Raw genomic sequence first — 20,007 nt, 5'->3', positions numbered from 1 at the left:
AGATAGCAACATCTTTGCTGAATACACACTGACCTAGCGAACATTACACCATTGTAACCAATCAGCAGTCTCCGTTACGTTTGTCTTGTTTACTGTTAGTTGCTAAGTTACCAATACTACAGTCAGCCACTCTAAAAGCTCTATGAATAATTGAAGATGGCAACACGTTTGCTGAATACACACTGACCTAGCGAACATTACACCATCGTGACCAATCAGCTGTCTCCATTATGTTTGTCTTGTTTTCTGTTAGTTGCTAGGTTACCAATACTACAGTCAGCCACTCTAAAAGCTCTATCAATAATTGAAGATGGCAACACGTTTGCTGAATACACACTGATCTAGCGAACATTACACCATCGTGACCAATCAGCAGTCTCCGTTACGTTTGTCTTGTTTACTGTTAGTTGCTAGGTTACCGATACTACAGTCGGCCACTCTAAAAGCTCTATGAGTAATTGAAGATGGCAACACGTTTGCTGAATACACACTGACCTAGCGAACATTACACCATCATGACCAATCAGCTGTCTCCATTATGTTTGTCTTGTTTACTGTTAGTTGCTAGGTTACCGATACTACAGTCGGCCACTCTAAAAGCTCTATGAGTAATTGAAGATGGCAACACGTTTGCTGAATACACACTGACCTAGCGAACATTACACTATTGTGACCAATCAGCTGTCTCTGTTGTCTTGTTTAATGATGGTTGCTAGGCTACCAATACTACAGTCAGCCACTCTAACTACTCCATGAATAACTGAAGATAGCAACATCTTTGCTGAATACACACTGATCTAGCGAACATTACACCATTGTAACCAATCAGCAGTCTCTGTTACGTTTGTCTTGTTTACTGTTAGTTGCTAGGTTACCGATACTACAGTCAGCCACTCTAACTACTTTATGAATAACTGAAGATAGCAACATCTTTGCTGAATACACACTGAACTAGCGAACATTACACCATCGTAACCAATCAGCTGTCTCCATTGTCTTGTTTACTGTTGGTTGCTAGGTTACCAATACTAAAGTCAGCCACTCTAAAAACGTTATGAATAATTGAAGATGGCAACACATTTGCTGAATACACACTGACCTAGCGAACATTACACCATCGTGACCAATCAGCTGTCTCCATTATGTTTGTCTTGTTTACTGTTAGTTGCTAAGTTACCAATACTACAGTCAGCCACTCTAAAAGCTCTATGAATAATTGAAGATGGCAACACGTTTGCTGAATACACACTGACCTAGCGAACATTACACCATCGTGACCAATCAGCTGTCTCCATTATGTTTGTCTTGTTTACTGTTAGTTGCTAGGTTACCAATACTACAGTCAGCCACTCTAAAAGCTCTATGAGTAATTGAAGATGGCAACACGTTTGCTGAATACACACTGACCTAGCGAACATTACACCATTGTAACCAATCAGCAGTCTCCGTTACGTTCGTCTTGTTTACTGTTAGTTGCTAGGTTACCAATACTACAGTCGGCCACTCTAAAAGCTCTATGAATAATTGAAGATGGCAACACGTTTGCTGAATACACACTGACCTAGCGAACATTACACCATCGTGACCAATCAGCTGTCTCCATTATGTTTGCCCTGTTTACTTTTGGTTGCTAGGTTACCAATACTACAGTCAGCCACTCTAACAGTGCTTTTCCACTACAGGGCAATCTCATCACACTCATGTGACACTTCTCCATAAATTACATACTTTTTAATTAGCCTGATACTCCCTCAGACTCAAAATAAAGTTATTCAGTTACAAGAACAGTACACTGAGATCAGATTTGAGATCTGATAATACTGCGCATGTGTGATTTTTCATATGTAAAGTCCTAACATAAGAGCATTGCTCTTAAACTCAGAAAATACTTAAGAAAAGGAACAACGTAACCAAACCACAATGACTTACCACTAAAGACAGACATAACATGACCCCGAAACAAAAGACTTAAATAGATGCAACCAAACGAGATATAGACACACAGCTGAAACTAATGCTCAAATAAGAAAGCAAAGCAACATGGGAATTGGAGTCCATGAAAATGTCCAGATGCACTGCCCTCTAGTGTCCCTCATGGCCACTGCAGCCTAGGGTTATCACACTAGTGATAGAAACGCACCTAATTCACTTTTGGGATTTTGTCTTTTATTTACAAACTGTAAACAGATTGTCTTCTCCTGTGTATCTCCCTCATTCTTGCAGATTATCAGGAGTATCTGTGTATGTGTGTGTGGAGATGCTGTACCTGCCAGACACGAAACTCACAGGCATCAAAAGAAGAGAAGCAGAGCTTTTTCAAGACTCTCACAAAGGAGAATTGACACCGAGCTAAAAATAAGCTTCAGGTCATCCACTCCTAACTAAATCTGAAAGTAAGATTCTGTTTTAACATCATTTAAAATCTGGGTTTAACCCTTGTTTGCACTTGGGTCGTTTTCATCCACTCTAGGCTGATTTGGAGTCTTAATTTGGCCAGAACTTTCTCTGAGTTTCAGCAAATGGGATGGTTTTTGGGGACAAATCTTATTTTGGTGCATATTTTGGGAAAATGCTTTGACATTTTTCAAAAACTCAACAATACACTCTGGGTATATTGACTCCCCTTTGATTATGTTTGGGGCTGTTTTTGCCCCATTGATTTCCATTATAATCACATTTCTAATGCAGCCTAGTAGTCTTGAACACCTTGATTATTTGGATCAGCTGTGTTTGATTAGGGTTTGAAGCAAAACTGTGCAGAGCTGCGGCCCTCCAGGACTCCAGTTTGAGACCTATGGTATAAAGTTTTAACAGGACGATGTGCTACTGGTGAGGAGGAAGTGATAATATACCGTCACGGAAAAACACCGTCATTTCCACTGCTTTCAGAAGACAACTAATAAATCAGTGTTTAAAATTAGATTCTCTCTGCTGCAGTTCCTGATCGTGGATTCCTGCAGTCAAAACGCAGCTCATTTCCACATCCACACACTCTTCTTCAACTTCCAGATCCTGTTTACAAGGCTGACAAGCAAGACGGATGTCAACAAGTCTTTTCGAGGTAAAATGAACGCTACGGGGGGGTAGGATGAAGCCAACCAATTATCTTCCTTTTCACACTAATGATATTTACAGTGGTATATTCATTCATTTTCCTTCGGCTTAGTCCCTTTATTTATCAGTGGCCGCCACAGCGGAATGAACCGCCAATTTCCAGCATATGTTTTACTCAGCAAATGCCCTTTTAACTGCTCTAAATTTACATATGAACAATATGTTGGCTGATTTGACTCCCTGTTTCTCCTCTGCAGTGTCTCTGAGTCCTTTGCTAGCTTTGTGAAACTATGCAAACATGCTGTTTTTCAGTCATCGTTTTGGGTTTTTATGACACACTTAATAAAAGCATGAATTAATAGACGGTTTCGACCCTTTTGGAGCACACACATGCAAATACAGAGATGCAAATGTTCCTCCAGCAGCATGACCTTATTTTACTTTCAGGTAAAACTGCGAGTATGAATGAGCGTCGAGGCCAGCGAACACATAAAACACTCTTCAAAATAAAGTAAAATAAATGAAGCCGCTGAGGCACCAATCACTGACCAGTTCTAAAAAGAGCATTTATAATGAGCCAAGTTCACCAGAATATTGAAGAAACAAATACTCTGTCATCATTTACTCATCCTTCACTTCTTCCAAATATTTTTGCAGTTTTTTCCCATTTCTGCAGTTTATTACAAGCTTTCTGTAGCGTAATATACAACACCAACATACACTATACAGCACTGCACACTATAACACGTCAATAAAAGTCACTTTTTTATTGCTTTTTAAGGTTAAAACCCTTTAAAAAGAGAGGGCAAGATCACATAATGACATTCAAAAGCAGAAATAAACAGGGAAAAATAAAAAAACGTGAACAACAACATGCAGAAAACTGTGATAGTCTGACAGAATCTGTAAATATGCAGATGTAAAGACAAACAGTGGAGCAGGTCAACAACAGACAGAAAGGCTTGAAGATTATTGCTTGAATCCCAGTTTGACTAATGTAATATCACAGGCAAGCTGGTGGTAAACAATATACAGTAACTGCGCCTGTGTGAAAGATGAGATGCCCCATTTTGTTGTGCGGATCAAATTAAATTTAGTATACATTTAAAGCACATTAAATGCAGTCAAAAAAGCGCTGACAAAGAAATAAATATACTGACCTTATATTGAAATTATATATATATATATATATATATATATATATATATATATATATATATATATATATATATATATATATATATATATATATATATACTGAGCATAGACAGTTGAGGTCAGAAGTATTCGCCCCCCTTTTAATTTGTTTTTCTTTTTTAAATATTTCCCAAATTATGTTTGACAGAGCAAGGAATTGTTCACAGTATGTCTAATAATATTTTTTCTTCTGGAGAAAGTCTTATTTGTTTTATTTGGGCTAGAATAAAAGCAGTTTTTAATTTTTTAAAAGCCAATTTATAAGGACAATATTATTAGCCCCTTTAAGCTATATATTTTTTTCCGATAGTCTACAGAACAAACCATCGTTATACAACAATTACCCCAACTTTACCCTAATTACCCTAGTGAAGCCTTTACAGGTCACTTTAAGCTGAATACTAGTGTCTTGAAGAATATCTAGTCTAATATTATTTACTGTCATCATGAAAAAGATAAAATAAATCAGTTATTAGAGATGAGTTATTAACACTATTATGATTAGAAATGTGTTGAAGAAATCTGCTCTCTGTTAAACAGGAACTGGAGAAAAAATAAAGGGGCGAATAATTCTGACTTCAGCTATATGACCTGTATTTACTGAAAAATGCAATAAAATGATCTAAATAAGATTTATTTGGCGGCATTTAAACATAAACGTGTTACACTGAATGACATCATGTGTTTGGATTGTGGGGCAAATTGGAGTATAAATTTATATTAGAGAAAAATACTAAAAGCATCTGCTAAATGACTAAATGTAAATAAAATTTATACAATGAGTTCAAATCAAGAGAAACAAATATCTTCTATTACTTTGTAATGTTTTTTGATGAACTAAAATGCATCATCTTTCTATTTCTAAAGATGCTCGGTGTCTAAAATATTATTTTAACAAATTTGATGTTTAATATATGTTTAATATATATAAAATATATAACATATACACATATATGTTTAATATATCTGTTCGAATCCACCAAAAACAGTTGAAGTCAGAATTATTCACCCCCTGAGAGCAGATTTCTTCAACACATTTCTAATCATAACAGTGTTAATAACTCATCTCTAATAACTGATTTATTTTCTCTTTGCCATGATGACAGCAAATAATATTAGACTAGATATTCTTCAAGACACTAGTGTTCAGCTTAAAGTGGCATGTAAAGGCTTCACTAGGGTAATTAGGGTAAAGTTAGGGTAATTAGGCAAGTCATTGTATAACAGTGGTTTGATCTGGAGACTAAAGGGGCTAATAATATTGAAAATGGTGTTTAAAAAATTTAAAACTGCTTTTATTAGTCAAAATAAAACAAATCAGACTTTCTCCAGAAGAAAAAATATTATCAGACACACTGTGAACAATTCCTTGCCCTGTTAAACATCATTTGGTCAATATTTTAAAAAGTCAAACAAATTCAAAGGGGGGCGAATAATTCTGACTTCAACTGTATATGACCTGTGTTTACAGAGAGATGCAAAAATAATGATCTAAATAAGATTTATTTGATGACGTTTAACCTCAAACCTGTTACACTGAATGACATCATGTGAGAAAAATGATTGATGGTCATTATTTTCTCAATTCTTTCTCATATTCCTCTATTGTACACAGAATATTAAACTTTCTTTTTCTTCTTGTATGAATCTTGAGTCCATACATTTATATATTTAAATAATAACATTATTCAGCTAATGTGATTTCCCATGTCCTCGTCAAAGAGGCATATTAATTACGAAAACCCCAATATCTCCATAACATGACACAATATTGTCTATCTTCATTATAAATTGCAAGAAATATCAAACAATGAGAGTCCAGCATGATAATATTTCCCATATCTCACACAGAGATGCTTCAACAGGACACAGGCTGCTAAACACACGAGATGTATGTAATCATATGCTTATAGATGCTGCCTCTGTCATCTGCTCATGAAAGCAAGCATCCTACAGCTTTTACATCTACCAGTTCTTTTCATTCAGAAATAAAACCGTGAACACCGCCCGGTTAATCCGTCGCGTTTCACGTGCTCTCCTGCAGCCTGTTGTCAAACCCGACAGACGGACGGAAAACGGCACGTAAATAAACCGTGATTTACACCGGAGAGAATAAATCTTACCTCCGTCTCTCAGGGCGTTTCCGCTGTCGGATGAAGAAGCGCCGCACATCTGCCTCATTCCCTCAGCACACACACACTCACTCACCACGCCTTCCCGTTACCGGCTACAAAGACAGAGCGGGGCCATGCCGTTATCTGCGCGCGCACACACTCTCTCTCTCTCACACACCCCACATACACACAAAAATCCCGGTGGGGACTCTCACAGACGTAATGATGTTTCTACTACTGTACCATCTCTCCTCTCCCCCGACTTTAACCCTAAACCCAACCCTCACAGCAAACAATCATCACCTTTACATATTCAAAACATTCATTCATTTTCTTTTCAGCTTAGTCCCTTTATTAATCAGGGGTCACCACAGCGGAATGAACCGCCAACTTATCCAGCATATGTTTTATGCAGCGGATGTATTCCAGGGAAAGCATGCCAAACAAGCTTTTTATAAATCATCAGCTAAGTGTGAACTCTTAAATAGCGCATGTGTTTGGACTGTGGGGTAAACCGGAGCACCCGGAGGAAACCCACGCCAACACGGGGAGAACATGCAAACTCTGCATGGAAACACCAACTGACCCAGCCGGGACTCGAACCAGCCTTCCTGCTATGAGGCGATCATGCTGCGCCACCGTGACGCCCTCAGCTTTGTCATTGTAAATGTAAAGGCAGTAATATCAGTACTTAAGGGCGGAGCTATCAGTATTCTAGGGCGGAGTTATCAGTCCTTTAGGGTGGAGCTATCAGTCCTTTACAGCAGGGCTATCACTCCCATCAGGGCGGGGCTATCAGTCCTTTAGGGTGGGGATATCAGTCTTCTAGGGCGGAGTTATCAGTCCTTTAAGGCGGAGCTATCAGTAATTTAGGCCGGAGCTATCAGTCATTTAGGCCGGAGCTATCAGTCATTTAGGGCAGGGTTATCAGTCCTTTAGGGTGGAGCTATCAGTCCTTTACAGCAGTGCTATCACTCCTATTAGGGCGGGGCTATCAGTCCTTTAGGGTGGGGATATCAGTCTTCTAGGGTGGAGTTATCAGTCCTTTAAGGCGGATCTATCAGTAATTTAGGACGGAGCTATCAGTCATTTAGGGCGGGGTTATCAGTCCTTTAGGGTGGAGCTATCAGTCTTTTACAGCGGGGCTATCACTCCCATTAGGGCGAGGCTATCAGTCCTTTAGGGTGGGGATATCAGTCTTCTAGGGTGGATTTATCAGTCCTTCAAAGCAGATCTATCAGTAATTTAAGCCGGAGCTATCAGTCATTTAGGGCAGGGTTATCAGTCCTTTAGGGTGGAGCTAACAGTTGCAGAGCTATCAGTCTTTTAGGGCGGAGCTATCAGTCATTTAGGGCGGAGCTATTAGTTTTCTAGGGAGGAGCTATCAGTCATTTAGGGCAGAGCTATCAGTCATTTAGGGCGGAGCTATCAGTCATTTAGGGCAGAGCTATCAGTCATTAAGGGCAGAGCTATCAGTTTTCTAGGGAGGAGCTATCAGTCATTTAGGGCAGAGCTATCAGTCATTTAGGGCGGAGCTATCAGTCATTTAGGGCAGAGCTATCAGTTTTCTAGGGAGGAGCTATCAGTCATTTAGGGCAGAGCTATCAGTTTCGCTAATTTAGGCTGGAGCTATCAGTCATTTAGGGTGGAGCTAACAGTCCTTTAGGGCGGGGCTGTTATAGACATTAAATAATTAAATGCAAGCACTTTATTTAAAGTCACAAATCACACTATTAACTGCCTAATATTACAATATTAACTGTTATTTAGCATCGTTAATTAATGTATTTACTGTTGTTAGCTGTTCATTAGCACTTATTACCACATCCCTGATTTTACCCAACACAACTATTAATTAATAAACAGCTAATGAGTAGTTTATTGAGCTAAAAGTCGCAATTAATGGTTTGTTAACAGCGTTAATTGTACATTAAACTGCTATTTAGCATTATTAACTCATTTATTTATTGTTATGAACTGTTTATTAGCACTTAGCATGATCTAATTTTACATCTGTAATCCTACCCTAAGTAGCTAATGAGTAGTTTACTGATCTAAACGTCTTGTTAACAGTGTGAATTGTACAGCTTGAAGTGTTACTAATGAAATAAAATGCAGACAGTACGTTATGTGAAGCCACATTAGCATTATTGAACCTGCAGCCGCGTCTCCTCTACAAATGTGATGTCTCGGCTCTTCTTTGAGCGGCTGTAATTCAAAGTCATCACTCTTCATGGAGAGATTATGCAGCATTCACCACTGCTGAAGGATGAACTGGCTCCAAGGGGACCAGGGGTTTGGGATTGACAACAACACAGAAAGCATGTGAACAAAGGGCCTGGTTTATTTGCATGTTGTCAGTGGGCGCTGTGTAATAGCCCACGGGACCCCTCCACCTGAACACACACAAACACCATCTGCAATGTAGGAGTCGCTCGAGCTCAATCCAAGCGGACGCTAGACTCATTGAGGGAAACACGATGTACATCAGCATTTAAGTGCTATTTGTAAATGTACAATCATGCATCTATCATGCAATATCAATGCTTGGAAGCTGTTTGGAGTGAGCTGTGTGGACTATTGTGTGTCCACAGACTTACTAGAGTGATATGAACACAACAAGTCTATAATCATGTTCAACCATGACAGGATTTGTAGAGAAACTGGGATTAAAAAATTTGCTCCTGCTCTCTGTGATCAAACTGATCCTTTGCTCTATTACGTTCAGTAATTATGCAGAAGAGTCGGGTTGTAAATTCAGATTAAAGTGATTGACAGTTGTGTTCATGATGCTGATTTGAGGGAAAGAAACTGTATAGTTACCATCGTTATCATCCCAATGCTGCAAATAATATCTGTTATATTCATTTAAAAAGGTTGCTGGGTTGTTTTTAACCAATATTGGGTCAAAGGTGGACAAATTCAGACATTGGGTTAAAAAGGTGTCATCTAACTTTAGTCAAAATTTTACCTAATGCTGAGTTTGTTCATATGTTTGAACAGCCCCTTACAGTCCTTTTGGGCGGGGCTATCTGTCATTTAGGGCGGAGCTATTATTCATTTAGGGTAGAGCTATCAGTCATTTACGGCGGAGCTATCAGTCATTTAGGGCGGAGCTATCAGTGATTTAGGGCGGAGCTATCAGTCATTTAGGGCAGAGCTATCAGTCATTTAGGGTGGAGCTATCAGTCATTTAGGGCAGAGCTATCAATCATTTAGGGCGGAGCTATCAGTCATTTAGGGCGGAGCTATCAGTCATTTAAGGCAGAGCTATCAGTTTTCTAGGGAGGAGTTATCAGTCCTTTAGGGCAGTGCTATCAGTACTTTAGGGTGGGGCTATCAGTCCATTAGGGTGGAGCTATCAGTCCTTCAAGGTAGGGCTATCAGTACTTTAGGGTGGGGCCATCAGTCCTTTAGGGCGGGGCTATCAGTCAGTTAGGGCGGGGCTATATCAGCCCTTTATGGTGGAGAAATCAGTGCTTTTTGGGCGGACCTATCTGTCCTTTACGGCAAAACAAACAGTACTTTAGGGCGGCGGAGCCATCAGTCCTTTAGGGCGGAGTTATCCATTTTTAGGATGGAGCTATCAGTTCTTTAAGGGCAGGGCTATCAGACCTTTAGAGTAGGTCTATTAATCCTTTGGGGCGGTGTAATCAGTCCTTTAGGGCAGTGCTATAAGTCATTCAGGGTGGGTCTATCAGGTCATTAGGGCGGGTCTGTCAGTCCTTTAGGGCGTGGCTATCAGTCATTTAGGGCCGGGTTATCAGTGTGTGCCTCCTCTCTGCTCTAAAATTATTTATTCTTTAATTTTCCTTCATTTTGTCTTTTAACGATCCTAATGGTTCCCGAAGAACAAAATCACACACCACCCTACTTTTTTTTGTTCATCTTGATAGTGGAAAAAAGGACAATTTTAACTTCTGTTTCATGGTGACTTTAGGAGAGCAAGGACTTAAAGCTTCTGCAGTGACCAAACATTTATTTAAAAAAAAAAATCAAAAGACAATCCTTTGCTGAGCAGCATATTTTCTGGACAGAGAGCTGGTCTCAGTTTTAGCATAGAGATGAAACCAAGTTTGATTCAATTGGTCCCTCAGGAAACATTATGTTTATCATCAAACTGGAGAAAGACTGAATCCAAGGTGTGTGCAGAACTCCATAACGGTGGAGGTGTACTCTATAACGATGTATTGTCGTTTGGACATGACAGAGTAAATGCAAATATTTATCAGAAACTCCTTCAACATGAAGTTATTACCCTGCATTCATCCAGTACTCAGGCAATTTTCATGCAGGACAATGAGCCCAATCATACAGCACAGGCAGACTGACTCCGTTATGTCATTTGTGGTGCTTCATGGAGTTGAGCGGAGCTAAAGATGGTGCACAATGACCACTGCAATTGATTAAGCTTATTTATAACATCATGAGTGAAGACATTTTTGCACACATTTCTCTATTAAACATTAAAAATATATTTTTAATCAATTAAATAGATCAGGTCAACAAAAGCAAGTGTAATCGATTTTACAGCAGGCCTGTTTTAATCTGATTTCTCAGTTGTGTCTCCCCATGGAGAAAATGAAAGGAGTTTTTCTTCCAAGAGACAGACTGTTGCACTGCCAAAGTAAAGTATCCTGCCAAAGCTCACTCTGTTGGCTGAGCCTGTGTTGTGTGTCAGATTGACCCAGATTTTCAATCAGCCAAATTTTGACCCCATCACTGAGACTTTATTAGACCATCACAGCAGAATTTATTTCTGAAATAAAACTATAATATCCATTTAGTTTTGAACAAATTGAAATGAGGGTAAATAGGTGTTTTTGTAACATCAAACATATTGCTATGCATTATGAATTAATTTAATACTTTATATCTATTTAATTATACTGTATATTTATTCTTTACTTTTTAATTTTAAATACATTCAGAATTTTAATCAAACACGATGATAATGATTTGATTATTCTGCCATCGTGTGGACACTGACTATAAACAAAACTACATGGAGAAAGAAATATCTTATATTTACTCCAATAAGCCCAATTTTTAACTGGAGATAATGTTAAATAATTAAATATTTCTTTATGATGATTTACGTAAAATAGATCAAGTAAAATGATTTATGTTTATAAAACTCAAAAGCGCTACTGTGCAGGAAAGTCACTGCCCTCTTTTCGGCTCCAGCCAATGAAAAGTTGCTGACACAAAGTTTTGTCAATCATGGGATTTGTAGTTCCTGGCGTCACGAGTCTGCATTCGCAGCAGTCAAACAACCCTCCTAACGGACTACAAAACGAAGCTGGCGGACTACTGGAGCGCACGGGGAACTGACAGCTTGACATCACGGTGGCTGGCACTTCGTGCGTCTGAAAGTACGGCTCTAAACTGACGTATTATTTTCCACCTGGGAGCCGACGAAAGTTGACAACTTTAGAAATGCAGTCGGAATCGGGGATCGTGCCCGACTTTGAAGTCGGAGATGATTTTCACGAAGAACCGAAAACGTATTACGAGCTGAAGAGTCAGCCGCTGCAAAACAGGTCAGTGAATGGAGCGTTTGACAGCTCTCAATTCCATTAAAAGTGCTGTGTGTGCTCTTGAATACTGTCTGCGCGGTTTGTTTATTAGCTGTGCTGCTATTTTAGCCGTTTGGAGTCCTCTGTACTCACTTTATCCAGGCTGCACGCGACGTGAAGGGTTATTAATAACGGCCGCTCGTGTTATTGTCGGTTATTATAAAGGACGCGTTCCGGTTGCGTCGCGTTTCGTGCGGTTTGTATGCGTGTTACAGTAGACAACGCCTTAGGATACAATATATTCATCAAATATTTACTCACGAATCCCGTGTCTGTATGAAGATCTTACTGATGAAACTGTTGTGAACTTTCCTGGTACTTTCAAAACGCTAATCAGAACCAGTTGAGTTATGATGAATAATTTATAGAGGTAAAGCCGGTTTTATATTGGGATATTCAGACATTCTCCTTTATAATATAATATCAGAAAAGTATTCTTTGCCAATTCTAAATAGGGAAATGATATTAGCAGTCAATGACTATCAAAGTACAGCATTGTTCACAGTCAATTAGACAGTGTTAATGTTGTTTACAAGTCATACTTGCATGCTAATTCCGATCCAATATTCAGAGTAACATGCTAAACAATATAGAGACTGCTAAATGAAGGAATGTGCCAATATAAAACCAACTTTACCACTGTTTTAGAATTGGCAAAGAATACTTTTCTGAAATTATATTTTTAAGGAGAATGCCTGAATATCCCAATATAAAGCCAACTTTACCTCTATAATGTATTGAGGCTGTCGCACATTTTATTGCACTGAATATTTTAGGGTGTGATTATTTTTTTGAAGTCAGGTTATATTATGCATAAACACATTTACACTTATTGTCTAATTTAAAGCAGTGCAACGATTACAGATTTTGTTGGTACAATAATAGCCTGAAAAGTAAACACGATTATTATGCACTCATTAATTTCACAACACTATTCGTTTATTTAAACAATCACACAAGAACTCCTTATGTTTCAAAGTGTTTGGTAGCCAAATAATACAGCACAAAATAATAATAAAAACAAATAAAGGTCAATAGATTTCTTTGGAATTAAAGAAAAGTGAAAAGGGTTTTTGAGGTAACACTGCAACCCTGAAAATAAACAAATATCAAAATAAAAACAGACAAAGGCTGTTATTTATATTATTTTGATAGTTATTTCTCTGTTTTAATAGCTGCCGGACCTCTGTCTGAAAGGCTCTTTTGATCAGCTCTGTCACATCACTGATCTGTATTTTCATTATTAGCTAGCTATAAGAATAGAGGTAAAGTTGGTTTTATATCCGCACACTGGTTCATTTAGCCGTCTCTATTTACTTGTTTAGCATGTTACTCTGAATATTGGATCTGAATTAGCATGCAAGTATGACTTGTAAACAACATTAACACTGTCTAATTGACTGTGAACAATGCTGTACTTTGATAGTCATTTGCTGCTAATATGATTTCACTATTTACAATAATTTTCTGGCATTATATTATTAAGGAGAATGTCTCAATATCCCAATATAAAACCAACTTTATGTTTGGAACAAATCAAGAAGTCAAAGGCTGTGTTAAATCACTTGCTTTTCTGACACCTGATGCATTGCACAACATACTCTCTTCTCATTCAATATTAAAGGGAACCATGTTACGCAAAATCACTTTTGTAATCCCAGTTGTGTGTCAGCTGTGTGTGTTTCTCCAGCGGTCTCTTATGCTGATCATGAGTTAATTGTGTTGGTTCTTGATGCAGAAACACTTTGATTGACATTCTCCCTTTGTACGTGTCATACGGGGGAAAGCCCCGCCCACTAGTGCCCATCTCTCCCTCATTAGCATAAACAGCAGCCCTGAGACTGCTAACAATAATCACATTATACTGATGCAGATCGTCATCAATAAATAGACGAAGCCCCCCGAGGTGAAGAAGGCATAGAGGCAGTGCTGTTTATATTGATGTAGGAAATAATCATGTCTGGATCATTTTAATCCTATAATTGTTTTCATCTGTAAGGGCCTGGAAAAGTTTTGGAGAAACAGAAAAACCCACCAAGTTTTGGAAAAGTCATGGAAATTAGTTTCATAAATATCTGAATTATTTGAATTGTTTTTGAAGATGAGGGTAAATGTCTCTTGTATAACTGGTTATGTGGGTAGAGGTGAAGGTAAGACTTGTGATTTTTAATCTTTGAGTAATTGTCAAATGTAGAAAACCTTTAATGTTAACTGTTAGATTTTTATTGTATTGATGTACACCTGATTAATGATAATAGTTGATGCACTTTATCTCTGTAGAGTGAGGTCGGAAATGGGAAGATTGTTTATTGCTATTGCTGTGAAGATTATAAGTTATTGTGTGATTAATGGATAATGAAATGAGAGTAACGGTCTAACTAATTGCACATTGTGATTAACTATGGGATAAAAGGGTGGAGTTAAAGAATTATGTCACACACTGAGGAAGGCTTTGCAGAAACGTCTGTTTTTTATCACCCGTAAAATGTAAGAAAAATAAAAACAGTACGAAGCAATTGAGTGCGAATCATTACCTTTTTTTGAATAATAGCAACGATAAGATTAACACACCAAACCAAAGAAGTAACTAAAAAAAACGCAAGCGCACAGGACAAACTTCAGTAACTACACACGTTGAATTAGGCCTGCACAATATTGGAAAAATCAGACATTACAGTATATAGTATTTCTGTGATGTATATTGCGATGTGAATACAGTTTCAGCAGATGATTTAACAGGTTTATTTAGATTGATTGGGGGGATTTTGTAGAGGAGTGAATCTCAAACAATATAACAAATAAATAACAAGCATAGATATATATATATATATATATATATATATATATATATATATATATATATATATATATATATATATATATATATATAGATATATATATAATATAGCAAAGATAAAAGTGAATTATAGTGTTCAGGTATTCACTATTCAGGTTCAGATACTGAATAATCAACACTGCAAACTCTTCATAATTGTATATTATTTAATCTTTATTAAAGTTACAATCAACGTCTTGTTGCCGGATGTTTTAAACCCTAAAATATTGAAATGTTCACACAGTCACAGACCTTAAGGGACAGTTCGCTCGAAGATTAAAATGTGCTCACTCTTTACTCACACTTCATTTGTTTTAGCACTATAGGAGTTATTCAATTATATTCTTTACAGTTGAAGTCAGAATTATTAGCCTCCCTGAATTATTAGACCGCTGGTTTATTTTTCCCCCAATGTATGTTTAACACAGAGAAGACTTTTTCAACATATTTCTAATCATAATAGCTTTAATAACTCATTTCTAATAATGGATTTATTTTATCTTTACCATAATTACTGTAAATAATATTTTACTAGATATTTTTCAAGACACTTCTCTACAGCTTAAAGTGACATTTAAAGGCTTAACTAGGTTACTTAGGTTAAGTAGGCAGGTTAGGGTAATTTGGCAAGTTATTGCATAGCGATGGTTTGTTTTCTAGACTATCGCGAAAAAGGGGCTAATAATTTTGTCCCTAAAATGGTGTTTAAAAAATTTAAAACTGCTTTTATTCTAGCCGACATAAAACAAATAAGACTTTCTCCACAAGAACAAATATAATCAGACATACTGTGAACATTTCCTTGCTCTGTTAAACATCATTTGGGAAATATTTTAAAAAGAAGACAATAATTTGAAGGGGCCTAATAATTCTGACTTCAGCTGTATGTGTTCATTTCAAAAAAAGAAAACGAAGGGTGTGATGAAAATGGTTAGTAATGTTTGGGTGAACTATCTCTTTAAAAGTGCATGCAGATGATAAACTTTTATTCTATTATGATGAAACTCTATATTAAACTATAATCTCAACATTGCATATTCTTGCTCTCACATTGTTAGTGCTGTGCAAGCATTATCAAAATCAATATAAAAACAAATGTAAACAAAATAGATTGTTGCGTGTTCTATGATATGCTGTAATAAATTGGAACGTCATTGTTTTTTCTTATTGTGAAGCAGTGGCGCAGTAGGTAGTGCTGTCGTCTCACAGCAAGAAGGTCGCTGGATCGATGGTTCGAACCTCGGCTCAGTTGGCGTTTCTGTGTGGAGTTTGCATGTTCTCCTTGCCTTCGCGTGGGTTCCCTCCGGGTGCTCCGGTTTCCCCCACAGTCCATAGACATGTGGTACAGGTGAAATGGCTAGGTTAGATTGTCCGTAGTGTATGAGTGTGTGTGTGGATGTTTCCCAGAGATGGGTTGCAGCCGGAAGGGCATCCGCTGCGTAAAAAACTTGCTGCGTAAAAAACTTGGCGGTTCATTCTGCTGTGGAGATTAAGTGTGGACTAAGCCGACAAGAAAATGAATGAATGCATGAATGAATGAATGTTTTTCCTATTATTTATCATGTATTTGTAGACATTACATGAAACATAACTTTATGGAAATGAAAAATCTGGAAAAGTCTTGGAAAACTCATGGAATTTTAGTAGTTAAAATGTGTATGAACCAACACAATCTCACGGCAATTCGTAACTTTTTGATTTAGTGGCTAATTCGTATGAATTCGTACAATCTAATTCGTACAATTTAGTACGATTTGCTCATCCCCCAATGACGGTTGGGTTTAGGGGTGGTGTTAGGTGCCACGCCTCCTTTTTATTTGTACGAATTAGCAACTAAACTCGCAAAACGTAAAATACGTTTCCTCGTGAGATCAGGCTGGTATAAACCCTGGTATTATTAGTCAATATGATGCTGTAAGATTGTAAGCCTAACCTTCAACTGACCAAATTCTCAGTTTATTTCCATTATTTCCCATGGAAAGTTTCCAGCCTTGAAACCCCCCGGAAATTTTCAACCCTGAATACAGCGTGAATCATACACTGTACGATCACACCATTGACTTGACCACAGGTGTCAAACTCAGTTCCTGGAGGGCCGCAGCACTGCACAGTTTAGTTCCAACCCTGATTAAACACACCTGATCAAACTAATTGAGTCCTTCAGGCTTGTTTGAAACCTACAGGTAAGTGTGTTGGAGCAGGGTTGGAACTAAACTGTGCAGGGCTTCAGCCCTCCAGGAATTGAGTTTGACACCCCTGGACTAGAACATTAATTTTTGGATGCTCAAAGGATTTGTTTAGTTTGTGTCTCCGTCAGCAGTAAAGTCTGTTTCTGCACAAAAGCTTCATTGGCAGATGGAGAGATCTTAATTTAGACGAGGCAAAAACAGCTCCGGCCGCCATGAGGTGAAAATTAACAACACCAATTTAGAAGCGCAGGCTAATACCTCAGACGCTGGGGCGGGGGGATTTTAGGAACTATTTCGGTTTGTTGCTAAAATATTGAGCGTAATCACCGGGGTGTTAATTCACTACCGGATGCAGAATATTGCACTGAAGTTCATTTGTTTCTGTCGTTTGGGTTTAAAGGCGACCTATTGTGCTATAATCACTTTTATTCAGGGTTTAAAAACAGTTGTGTGTCAGCAGTGTGTGATAAACAGCATCTTAATTTGCATTGACATTAATTGTTCGTGTCATCAGAGGGGGAAAGCCCCGCCCACTATTGCCCATCTCTCCATCTCATTAGCATAAACAGCAGCCCTGAGTGAGAAGCAGCCGTCTGTCCATTAGCCATTAGAGTGTTTGAGCTGCTGAAGATAATGTCAGCATAGACTAAGAGGATTATAGATGTGGAGTTCTAGATGAACAGAGACAGGAACCACATAGACTGACAGAAGCATCAAGCACACACTCACACTGAAGCACACATGCACAGCACTCACAACACACACACTGCTGTTTCACATCTGTCATTATGCTGACGCACAGCCGTCTGTAGCTCCGCCCTCTTCTGAAAAGAGCACAATCTTTTTGTATTTAAAGCGAGCATTAAAAATTAAAAGCCTAGAGATGGTTGTGCGTGAAAATCCCAGTAGATCAGCAGTTTCTGAAATACTCAGAGCAGCCCGTCTGGCAGCAACAACCATGCCACGATCAGAGTCTCTTAAATCCCCTTTCTTCCCCATTCTGATGCTCACTTTGACCTGCAGCAGATCCTCTTGACCATGTCTACATGCCTAAATGCAGTGAGCTGCTGCCATGTGATTGGCTGATTAGAAATTTGGGTTAACAAGCAGTTGGACAGGTGTACCTAATAAAGTGGCCGGTGCGTGTATATGAAAAATTGGCCTGTCGAATTAATTAAAATCCTAAAACCTGCATAACTTAATAGTTTACTAAGAACATCAAAAGAAAAACAAATCGTAATTCACCTAAAATAAAAGCTTAGTTTTAAAATCTTTTATTTAAATATTAATGAAAGTTCGTTCTTCACACTCCTGTTTTCATTCGTGAGCTGTTTTTTATTCAAATGAGACACAGATTCCTGCTCATATAAGGGCAGTAGCGGAAGATGATTGGGTTTGTTCATGGTTGATTAGTTGCATAACACTAGATAAGGATGTGCAAGGTGGTTTGATTGCTTGTTTTTTGTCCATTACAAGGCCGCTGTGGTTTCGGGAGTTTGACGCCAGAATGCTGGAGTGTATTTTTAGGTGGTCATCATCAGCGCAACTCCTTAGTCAGATCTCTAGAGTTCCTGTTTTCTTTTTAGTTATTTGACCCTCCCAATTTTCCCCAAAAAGATTGAGGCGTGATTCTTCAAGCGTGCGCTTATAATAACCTCCCTCTGCTGCGCACATCTGATCTGTGATGCAGTGCCTGCAAACTGAATTGAGGACAATTATAATGACAATATAAGAATATTACTTTCGTGATAATCAAATCATATATATATATATATATATATATATATATATATATATATATATATATATAGCGCATGTGTTTGAACTGTTTTACACAGCGGATGTACTTCCAACTGCAACTCAGTACTGGGAAACACTCACCCACACTCATACACTATGATCAATTTAGTTGATCAGTTCCCCTATAGCGCATGTGTTTGGACTGTGTGGGAAACCAGAGCACCCGGAGGAAACCCACGCCAACACAGGGAGAACATGCAAACTCCACACAGATCCACCAACTGACCCAGCTGGGACTCGAACCAGCAACCTTCTTGCTGTGAGGCGACTGTGCCTCCCATTTCTATATAAAAATTGTATGGTTTTTAACATTGTGGATTATACTAATAATAATGGTGGTACTAATAATAAAAACAATAGTGGTGGTTGATAAGGAGATCCCCCATTGTATAAAAGTGCTTTAAGTGTCTAGAAAAGCGCTATGTAAATGGAAGGTATTATTATTATTATTACTATTATTATTATTATTATTCATATAATAGAGGATTCTTGATAATCAAAGTTTTATTCAGGAAAATAATGATGAAATACATGGTAAATATTATAATTAACATTGTTGATGATGATAACATTAATAATAAAAATTAAAAAATACATAAATAGAAAACAATTAAAATATATTTGTAAAAATCTAATAATAGTATTAAATATTATACTTTTTAGCATTCCCGGAAAAATATATGGTAAATAATATGTTTTTTAACATTTTATATGATAATAAAATATTATTAATAACAATGATGATAATAATAAATGTTTCTTGATAATTAAATCATTTTCAAGGAAATCTGAAAAAGTATATGGTAGGCTAAATATTTTGGTTTATAACATTGTTGATAATAACAATAATGATAATAATAATAATAATAATAATAATAATAATAATGATAACAACAATATAAATATTAAAGGAGTCTTGATAATCAAATCATACTTTTCAGGAAAATCTGAAAAAAGGATGTGATAATATTTTTTTTAATTATTATTATTGATGATAATAAAAATAATAAGAATAATAATAATGATATTGATAAAAATAATGATGATGATGATAATAATAATAATAAAATTTAAAATAATTATATATATATATATATAAATAATAATAATAATAATAATAAAAATAAAAATAATAATATTGATACAAATAATAATAATAATAATAATAAATAATAATGTTAATAATAATAATAATAATAATGAAAATAATAATAATATTAATAATAATAATATTGATG

The 20,007-nt window shown here is 37.1% G+C and overlaps 2 protein-coding genes across 4 annotated transcripts in view; one reads left to right on the top strand and one right to left on the bottom strand.

Moving 5' to 3' along the window:
* The window catches only part of frmd4bb (FERM domain containing 4Bb), a 72,190-nt gene extending 65,730 nt beyond the window's left edge, over positions 1 to 6,460 (bottom strand). For both annotated transcript variants that reach the window (XM_087306318.1, XM_087306319.1), the window contains exon 1: positions 6,375 to 6,460. The gene's annotated coding sequence lies outside the window, so the exon portion shown is untranslated. The remainder of the gene's footprint in view (positions 1 to 6,374) is intronic.
* Positions 6,461 to 11,700: 5,240 nt separating this feature from the next.
* Positions 11,701 to 20,007, top strand: part of mitfb (melanocyte inducing transcription factor b) — a 62,726-nt gene continuing 54,419 nt past the window's right edge. The window contains exon 1 of one of the 2 annotated variants that reach the window (XR_015522587.1): positions 11,701 to 11,908. Coding sequence is in view for 1 of the 2 variants with exons in the window: in NM_131847.2 (NP_571922.2) it covers positions 11,805 to 11,908 (104 nt within the window). In the remaining variant the exon portion in view is untranslated. 2 annotated transcript variants of the gene reach the window in all.

Source organism: Danio rerio, chromosome 23, assembly GCF_052040795.2.
Source record: "Danio rerio strain M-AB ecotype USA chromosome 23, GRCz13ab, whole genome shotgun sequence".
Classification (NCBI taxonomy): domain Eukaryota; kingdom Metazoa; phylum Chordata; class Actinopteri; order Cypriniformes; family Danionidae; genus Danio; species Danio rerio.
Note: the sequence above shows the minus strand (reverse complement) of the source record. Positions and strands in the feature narration are given on the sequence as shown.